Raw genomic sequence first — 9727 nt, forward strand, 5'->3', positions numbered from 1 at the left:
TTGAAACAGTTCAAAAGAATGCGTATGTGCCAGCAATTCTGTGGAGCCCATTTGCCTGATGCGCTATTCCATGTGTAATCCTATCCCATGTCCTTTATGATTCAATAAAAAAATGACAATCTAAAGAGAAAAAAAAACAGTGCTTTCTATTCAATTCAAATCTTGGGTAAACTTTGGGACACCCTGTATAAGTATAATTTTTGGATACCCTGTATATATATCGTTTAACTAATTAACATGTTTTATAATAATTAACATATATTATAATAAACGTAAGAGCCAAATAAATAAAAAAATACAACTCAGCCAAACAAAACTCAGTTGTTTTTTTTAGCATTAATCAAAATAACTTCATAAACTTTAAATCTTAAATTTAATACAATTTATTTACTTTTATGTTTAAAGGTTTCACAAAGTTATTTCAAAATATTTATAATTTAGAAATCCGCACGAAAGTTACCACAGCATACGGGTTTAGAAGGATTTACCCCCCGATTGAAAGGAGTAAACAGCTGAACACAACTCAGAATTTATATCATCATTTAGTTGTAATTGGGTATATACGATTAAATCAACTCATCGTATATCCACTTCCACTGAATGAATATATTTCACGAAACTGTTCTAAAATTCGGGAAAGCGTTGCTCGGAAACCTTTTGATATTGGAAAAAGAGGAAACAACGGTTGTTGAAAATTAGAAGCATGTAACCAATCGTCGCATCTTTTAAGGATTCTAAAAAAGTAATCATTCGTATAGAGAATTCAATTATTCAAGGAAAATATAACTTAGAAATACAAGAACTCCTTTTCACTATTATATTTTCTATATTCACAACTATGTTTTCTATGGGAGCAAGGCAGTTAATTTTTTTACCAGCAACACACACAAAAGGTAACTTATAGACATTAAAAAAATTAATGCGTTTAAGCATACCGCGGAAGAGTTTCTTGAAAATGACTTGTAACTTCATTCATAAATATTTCTGGGGGTTTTGTAATAAGTCTCAGTATACTTTGCATATTTTTAATTACAGCCATCTCATTATACATTCGACTATTTTCTTGACCTTCTTCAGTATTACGCTGTTTTTCATAACCAGCTTCATTATAATAAGGTTCTTCGCATAATATTAGGCCTAAAAAAAATTTCAATAAAATCGAGTAACAAAATCATAAAAATTTGATTGAGTTTATTTAGATGATTAAATACCTTGTATAGATAGCAATAGTTGATGAAGTGACGATTTGGATGTCCAAGTTTCGCTCCCTTTTCCTGTCCATGTTCCTAGAAGACTTACGCACACTTTTCCCTCTTCATAGAGGTTTGGATTCAATCTTTCTGAGCAGTACGAATGGTAATGAACAAGGGGTGGAACATTAGGATAGTTTTCTGGAAGCTGCACATCGAAGTAAAAAAGACCTCCCTCATAAGGTGTACCACTTGGACCAGATATTAATACACTGAATAAGTCCTACGAACGAAATTTATGCATATATCCATTTGTCAAAAATTTAGTTTTAAAAAATGCTAAATCACAGTGTAAATGTTTAAGCAACTATCCATACCATTCTATTATCAAAACTTTTAACAATTATACCAGAGGGTAGATGTGCTTTAAGCATTTTAATTTCCTTAACAACAGCGGCATTAAATGTACGAGGACTGGTAGGGACAAGTACGTTATTAAAGAACCGGTGACATGGTGGAACACACTCTACTGAAGTGAATGAAGCTGAATAACAAAAAGAAGATGATTTTTAAATTGTCAAAAAAATAATTGCAAAAAAACATACATATAAACTTTTCTTTAAAATTGCACCATACTTTTGGCGACCAAAAGTTCTATCTACTTTAGTTTTAGAATATTTGTAACTGAAATCTTGTCAAAAATAGGATTTATGAACTACACAAAAAAATAATATGCATATACTACACAAAGATGTAACACCTATATAAGTATTTAATTTTTTTTTCCTTAATTTTTAACCTGCCGTGCTTTGACTATTTGGTAAAGCTTTAGTCTCTACTTCAGCATCCTCTGGGTTTCTATCAACAATTTCTGACTTTTGATCATCTTTTGTAACACTTTTAGTGCTACTATTGCTACTAGCACCAACGTTATTATCCACAGATTCATCACCTTCTCTTGCAAATTGCTGACTAAGCTTGTTCAGAAAATCTGCTGTTCGCTGGTTCATTCCTAATGGAAAGATAGAACCACCATTACAAAATACTACAACATTAAATTTATTCATGCATGTATGTACAAAAAACTAAAATTAAAGATAATAAACAAAGAATGAAAATAAAAAAGGGTTAACCTATAACACTGTCTACTGCACCAATCTGTAAGTTATTATTACTTGAATTTGCTGTGTTAAGTGAAGCCAATGACCGCATTATGACATCTTCAAGGGGATTTAAATTCTCACTGACAAATTCAATTGCATTATCACTTGCGTCACTAGCTGTCTCCCACTCTTCTTCATCACCATCAAAATTAAATTGATTATTACTGTCAACTTCAATATCCCAGTTCTCCTCACCCTAATTAGTTTTAAACAATGAAACAGAATATCTATTGCTTCTTATTAACATATCATTCTAAACTCATTAAACTACCAATTAAAAAAATCATTTTTAAAGTAAACTACTAAGAATTTTTAATTCATTAATATAAATCTCTAACAAAATTACAACTTTGACTTATTTTTAAAAATGATGATGCAAGCGAAATAAGGTGATCATTTGAAGAACGTTAAAAAAATTCCTTAAAGTAAAGTTAAAAAATAATATTATCTTAGAAGCTATGCTACTAGTTAAACCAACCTCATTATTTACAACATATAGCTGGGTTGGCTTCACACTGGTGATTGATTCATCAATCCAGCGAACTTTGACAGTTCCATCATTATTTACTTGTATCACCTGCAAAAAAAAACTTGTATAAAAAGAGAAAAATTTGTATAAAGAGGAAAAATACTAATTTAAAAAAACTTTTAATTTCAGGTTTTTATTAGGTGGGTTTAAGGATGAAATTTAATAAGTTTTCCTCATTTTTTTTTTTCTTACAAGAGATATTTTTAAAAGTCATGCTACTTTTATCTAATACACCTCTCAGAAAAACAAATTTTAAATTTTGTTAACTTCAGTATAAAAAAGAATATAGAAACACACAGAATATAGAAGCATTCAAATTAATTGCAAAAAAAAAAAGAATTATAAAGTTCAGAAAAAAACTTGAGAGCACCTGACCAGCTGGTGCTAAGTTTTCTTTTTCATTTTCATCAGAGTTTCCATCACTAGCTAGTCTCAAAACAACATCTCCTGTACGAAATGTGTAATCTTCATGATCTACTATATCATACACACTAACATCATTTTCAAGTTCTTGTGTAGCATCATCATGAAACCATAAAACTGAGCAAGTTCGTGCAAGATTGTCTGCTGTTTGCACAACTCCAAACTTCTCAGGCAATGAGTTTGCTGAAAACATTAAGCCTTTCTCATCAGTTTTTTTCTTCTTTACATATAAAATAAATAAACAATATAAAAAACAACTTAATTTTTACTATAATTAGAGATTGAGGGCTTTTCAGAATCTAAAAAATTATACTAAAAATAATTTTATTAAAACTCATATTTTGTAAATTTGGAGCACAAGCCATCATCAATTTAAATCAATTTACCTTGTTTTTCATAACTATTTTTCTTTAAAAAAAACATTTTTAAGAAAAATAAAGAAAAATGGATCTTTTTTCTGAAACTTTTGTTGTAGAATTGACTAAAATCAAACAACCACTGTTGAATTATCTTAATTATTTAGTCAAAATTTAATGTTTTGAGTTGGGTGATAATATTAGTTTAAAAAATTAACATAAAAATATTTGAATTAATATTAAGTCACAAATATATAAAAAAATTTTTCAAACCATGGTCTCCTATACATATACAGATTAATTTTTTCTTTTTGAACTTTTTTCAGGAAAGTTTAATAAAGCAATACCTCTCTTATCCACTACAAAATCACCAGGAAAAAATTCAGATTCATCAAGATTCATAACTGGGTAAAGCTCAGTTGATGTTATATTTTCCATATAGCTTCCATCTTGCCATAAAACAGAAACCATGGTCTTTGTACGACATATTTCAACACAAACTTTTTTTCCAGTTACTAATGAAACAGGTGGCTTGTATCGTTTTTTACGCTTTTGTAAAAATACATGTCTTCGTCTACGGGGACGAGCTCCTCCCCTTCTAGAACTGGGTGCTATTGAAGGACTACTTGTGCTTAAAGCTGGTTCCACTTCAAACTCACTATCTTCATCATCATCATCTGAAACTACAGCTAATGATGCTCCTGTAAAAGATTTAATCATTTTTACAAATCAATTCAAAAAAACAAAACATGCAATAACTAACTTGACTTAAATAATTGCCAAGTTCTTGTGGGAAATGTAGTTCTCTACAAAATATAGTTCATTACCTTTTATATTTTTATCAAACTTATTCAGAAATGTTCTAAAAACAGGTGGCTTGAATAAAGAGAATTTATAAACAAAAAATTCATATTTGACCATTTTAAAGCTGAAAAAGTTCATCAAAACAAAATTTCAAACATAATCCAAAATGCTGAGAGCGAATATGGATACCAGAATAATGGTCAGATAGGCAAATGGTTAAATCCCTAAAAACAATATTTGACTATGCAATAAAGTTTCTACCATGCAAGCCACACAAAATTTAACTGCTCACAATTATAGATTGCATGAAGGTTTGACAGAGAATTTATATTTGCTGCAAAAGTGCATGAAAAGCTTTAAGAAAAACCACTCTTAAAAATCAGTTTTATTTCACTTTACAACCACCGGTAACAGGATCTTTTACTCAAATGACATTGAAAGAATTCCTGCTAGTGTAAAATACATCACTGCTCTAATATTTGCGATATTTTTCTACAGCTAACCATACTACCAACAACAAGCTTAACATTTATAAAATTATATCAAGAAAAAAATTTCTAGGTTTAAAAGTTTAATAACAAGATTTATTGACAAAATGTTTTTATTTCAGCAAATTTATTGTAAATGTGGTTAAGAAAGATAAAACTCATAACTTTGTGAAATAGTCTTTAATCTAGCATTGAAAATATGTTTTGTAAATATTATCAAAGTGAAAAGAAAGAAACTTACCATTCTCATTGACTTTGATTTTCTTTGATACTTTTAAAGTATTATTTGTACACTGCACAACATCATGGTCAGTTAATACATAAAAACCTTTGTCACCAATTTGAATGTTATTATCTCTGTAGTTTTTCAATACAGAGAAATCATTGCTAAAAATAGAAAAAAGATAATATGTACAACTTCAGGGTATATCTTTATTTAAAGCTAAACTATGTGAAAACAAAGAAATTACCTTATCACCTCAGCTTTAACCAAGTGTTCATTGTAAGGAAGATTGGTAACCTGATGTGAGCCAGTGTAACCAAGGAGTTGCCAGTCTACCATCAGTTTTGCCAAATCCACCTATATAGTATAATAAGTACAGACAATAACACATTGGTATTTATCATTAAGCATGCTCATGAACTGAAAAGTTACAAACAAAGAAATGAAAGTTAACATAATAGTTTTGTCAAATCAACCAAAATGGTTAAATAAGCAGTTAAGTAGTAAATGTACCTGTTCAACTACAGCTTTGACTTTTCCTTGATTTTTTATAGCTGGTTTAGTTCCTAAAATCCATTTTGCATCTTTAAAAACACGAGCAATGCCTTGTATTTGCTGACCAGGGTAAAAAAAATTATTATAAAATGTGGAATCTTCATCTCGCTGGTCAGTGACATCATGCAGCTCGTTTATAGAATCACCAGAAATGATACACCTAAAGAGAGGATAAAATTAAACATTAACTTTTTTTTCAAGGAACTTTGCGGAATTTATTTAGAATTAAAAAAAATATCTTATTAATATGTTTTTTGAACACTTTTTTCCCCTACTTCTGATAAATGAAATAACTAGCTTCAATTGATTATTAAATTCAATTGATTATCAGTTTAACTAGCCTAGATCCATTCTTTAGACGAACAGTTAAATCAAGTGATTGTCCACGAATTATACCCAACCATGATCCTTTCACAACTGGTGTGCCACACGTTAGATTTTCCTAGAAAAAAATTCTGCTTATAAGGATTCTTTGTTTGTAAATATGTTATGTTGTTTCAGTTAGAAGATCAGCCTACCTACCTTACTATTAACATTATAGTAATATTTATAGAATACAACAGACTGTGTTTATATAAACATATAAATAATTTAAACTTATACTTTTAAAAAAAAAGTCAATTTACATACTGATTAAGATATCTAACATGTTACAACATACAAGAAATCTTGAAAAACAAATGCCTTTGACAAAAAAATAATTTTGTCTAAATATCAGGTAATCTTACTTGTTGTTTTAAATGTGACAACCTAAAAGTTGACACACAAAAATGTATATATTAAACTAGGACACAAAGTTCTCAACCTTAAAAACTAAAAAAAAACAAACACTAACTCTAAGTACATACATCTAATGGTGGTACAAGTGAAACAGGTATATCTTCCAATACATGTTTTGTTCCAACAATCACAACATCCACTTTAACATCAACACTTTTGACTAAACCTTTTTGACTTCCTTTTGATTTTAATACCCATCTTACTGCATCTCCAGGTAATAATGCACGATCAACCAGTTCAATCTAAAAAATTCACTTTAAAATTTTCAGCTTTAAAGTTGCTAAAGTTCTACAAAAAAATTAAATAATTGTAACAACACTTTTTGAAAATTATTTTCAAGCATATATTTAAGTTGTTGCTAAGTTCTTTATACATACAGAGTTCTCGTCCACAACTTTAACTTCATCATCATCACTCCATTTTGAATGAGAGTTGTACCAAGCAACCATAACTTTACCTTCTTTCATTTTTTCATTTTCTTCGTCAGATGAATTATCACTGTCATCACTATCATCATCATTTTTAACTGTCTTTAAAACAATTCCTATTTTTTTCTCTTTGCTTTGAACTACATCTTCATCAAACAAACCTTATAAAAATAGAAAGTTTTAACATGAAATATTTTTAAAAAAGATATTTAACATGTTCAAAAAGGAATTTACCAATATTTATTAGATTGCAATAATAACATTAGAAAGCGTATTATTTCCATGTAACATCTTTAAAATAGTCATACAAACACTTTAGTTCCATTTCAAATTGATCAACTGATAGTGACCTGAGGCACTGCAAGGCGGCCTCCTTAATTTCTTCTGCACACATAAAACCATGTTGTTGGAGAGACTTGTTAAATCTTTAAACACACCTGCTGCATTGGTTTAGATCAGGACTATGGGCTGATTTAATGATCAATTTAACAAGTAATAGGTTAAAAAAAATCTGTAGATATTATTGCTGTGTGAGGCCTAGCATTATCACGCTGCCACCACAGATCAAATAATATTAACAATGTGGATTGTAGTTTCCACAATTTCCTTTCAACATTATTTACACATTTGCAGTAGCATTCACCTGTAAGACTCGTTTTTTGTTACCCATTTCTGTAGGCATTCTGCTATTGTGCATTTGTTAATTGGATCAACAATTGAGCAAGCGCAAGCAATCCAATTCTCTTTGTTTTGTTGAGACAGATGTTGAGCAATCCAAACTAAGCTAAGTTTTCTTAATCCAATTTTATATATACACACACACATACATACGTATATATATATATATATATATATATATATATATATATATATATATATATATATATATATATATATATATATATATATATATATATATATATATATATATATATATATATATATATATATACTCTGTTTGATGAAGATATTTTACATTTAGTAATAAATCAATAAATATCAATATATTTTGGGTTAATAAGAATATTATAAAAACACATGTCATTGAAAAGGATAAAGAAAATAAGATAAAGAAAAAAGTTACAGATATAAGGAATGAAATTAAGCATAACTTTTTAGGTATAAATAATAGAATGAGTTTAAAAGCAGATTCTTTGACCTAAGGATAGAATCTGTTTTTACAGTGTTTGGAAGGGAGTTCCAAGAAAGTATACACTGGTATGTAATGGAATTTATTCCATCTTTAACTATCTGTTTTAATGGGATAGTTGAATTGTTATAAATGATCATAGGTTAGGCCCACATATTGTTCTATTATTAAAGTATTTATGAAATATGGTAGAATGGAGACCGTGTTGTTGATCTTAGACAGATGAACAATTTAAGAACTGGATTAAGTCATAGAAACGAAGAATTTAGGAAAGTGAGATATAAGATGTTACTAGAAATTTCTTGGGCAGATATTAAATATTCCTATTGCTCAATTTTGAAGTGAGACAATTTTAGAAAGATAGAAGATTTTAGATTTTCGCCAAACTTTGCCATGTATATCGTAAATGTGAGCCAAAAATTGAATGATATACAAATAGTAACGTTTCAAAGTTAACATAGTGCCGAACTTTTACTAATATTAAAGCGTAATATTTTAAAACTGGAATTCTCCTTTTAAAAAATATTTTACCTAGCCATTGTTCTTGATTATCCACAGAGACCATTTCAAAAAAAAAAAACCACCTGATTCAGTTTAGAGGTTGATTGGATTTATATTACCAACTGTATTCTGAAGTAATTTAGATACGCGTGTACTCATATTTTGTTTCCGTGTAAAAGATAACGGTTAACTTAAAGTGAAAAAACAATAACGCATTACGTATTGTCTCAGAGCGAAAAGGTTCTCGAAGGTAACAATCAGTCAATTTAACACTTCGTGAATAGTAAATCGTGTTGTAAAAATAAAAAAACAATAAGGCTAAAGAACGTAATTGTCTTAAATTACTAAAATGATAGATTTCTAAGTTTAACAAGTATCATAAACAGAATTGTTTCGCATTATATTTAAAATAAAACTGTCATATGACAATGGAACCTCACTGATTAAGGGCTCCCCAAAATTATTTCATTACATACACTTTTTATAATCAGTCTATATAATTTCCAAAGTACGTGAGCACACGTATTTTTAAGCTAACTATTTTTTCTTTTAAGTCAGTCAATCCAGCAAGATTTTGAAAGCAAAAGGGATTTTACTAATTGTCCATGCTGAATGGGGAAAAAAAAAATTCATTAACGGTCTTGTCAGTATCCTCGTTATCAACAAAGAAAAAGGAAGTTAAAAGGGTAAATACTAATAGGCATTGCATACATGTATAAGTGCCCTTTGACTAATATTTTGAGAGAAACTGCTGCCTTTTTTTTGGAGAGGGAAACGATAGGGAAAGGGGACCTACAAACGTTTTAGCGCCGGCATTGCTGTATTCAATAACTTTTCAAAAATAAATAATTTTTCATTGCTGAACCAAAAAAATAATTGTTTTTTTTTTCAAACAATTCAACAGATTCCATATTTTTTATACGAAAAAAAATAACAATAAAATTTGGATTGAAATAAAATTGAAGTACGACTAAAATAACATTTTAGAAAATTTTTTTTTCTCGTATCATTTTTTAGTGGAGAAACTGCATTTCTTGAACAGAAAAAGTTAATCCTAAGAAAAGTTCACCTCAACGCTGAAAACTGTTTTCTCCCAACTGTTGTCTTGTTGAGTAACTTTTTTTTATTACCTTTTAG

At 29.0% G+C, this 9727-nt stretch overlaps 1 protein-coding gene across 1 annotated transcript; it reads right to left on the reverse strand.

The window, feature by feature from the left end:
- Nucleotides 1-302: 302 nt before the first annotated feature.
- LOC145182767 ((E3-independent) E2 ubiquitin-conjugating enzyme UBE2O-like) lies at nt 303-8766 on the reverse strand. The gene is made up of 16 exons (XM_090084983.1): nt 8621-8766; nt 6889-7100; nt 6580-6753; nt 6073-6173; nt 5690-5891; nt 5424-5533; nt 5195-5340; nt 4009-4362; nt 3253-3488; nt 2832-2930; nt 2324-2549; nt 1990-2202; nt 1568-1734; nt 1212-1473; nt 936-1137; nt 303-734 (listed from the first exon to the last, which is right to left on the reverse strand). Exons 1-16 carry the CDS (start codon nt 8652-8654, stop codon nt 572-574), a joined length of 2901 nt encoding a protein of 966 aa, XP_089941109.1. The 5' UTR covers nt 8655-8766; the 3' UTR covers nt 303-571.
- Between the last annotated feature and the right edge of the window lie 961 nt (nt 8767-9727).

This window comes from Hydra viridissima, unplaced genomic scaffold (genome assembly GCF_058129835.1).
Source record: "Hydra viridissima isolate aposymbiotic clone 2 unplaced genomic scaffold, HvirCarnegie_v1 scaffold_4, whole genome shotgun sequence".
NCBI classification, from domain to species: domain Eukaryota; kingdom Metazoa; phylum Cnidaria; class Hydrozoa; order Anthoathecata; family Hydridae; genus Hydra; species Hydra viridissima.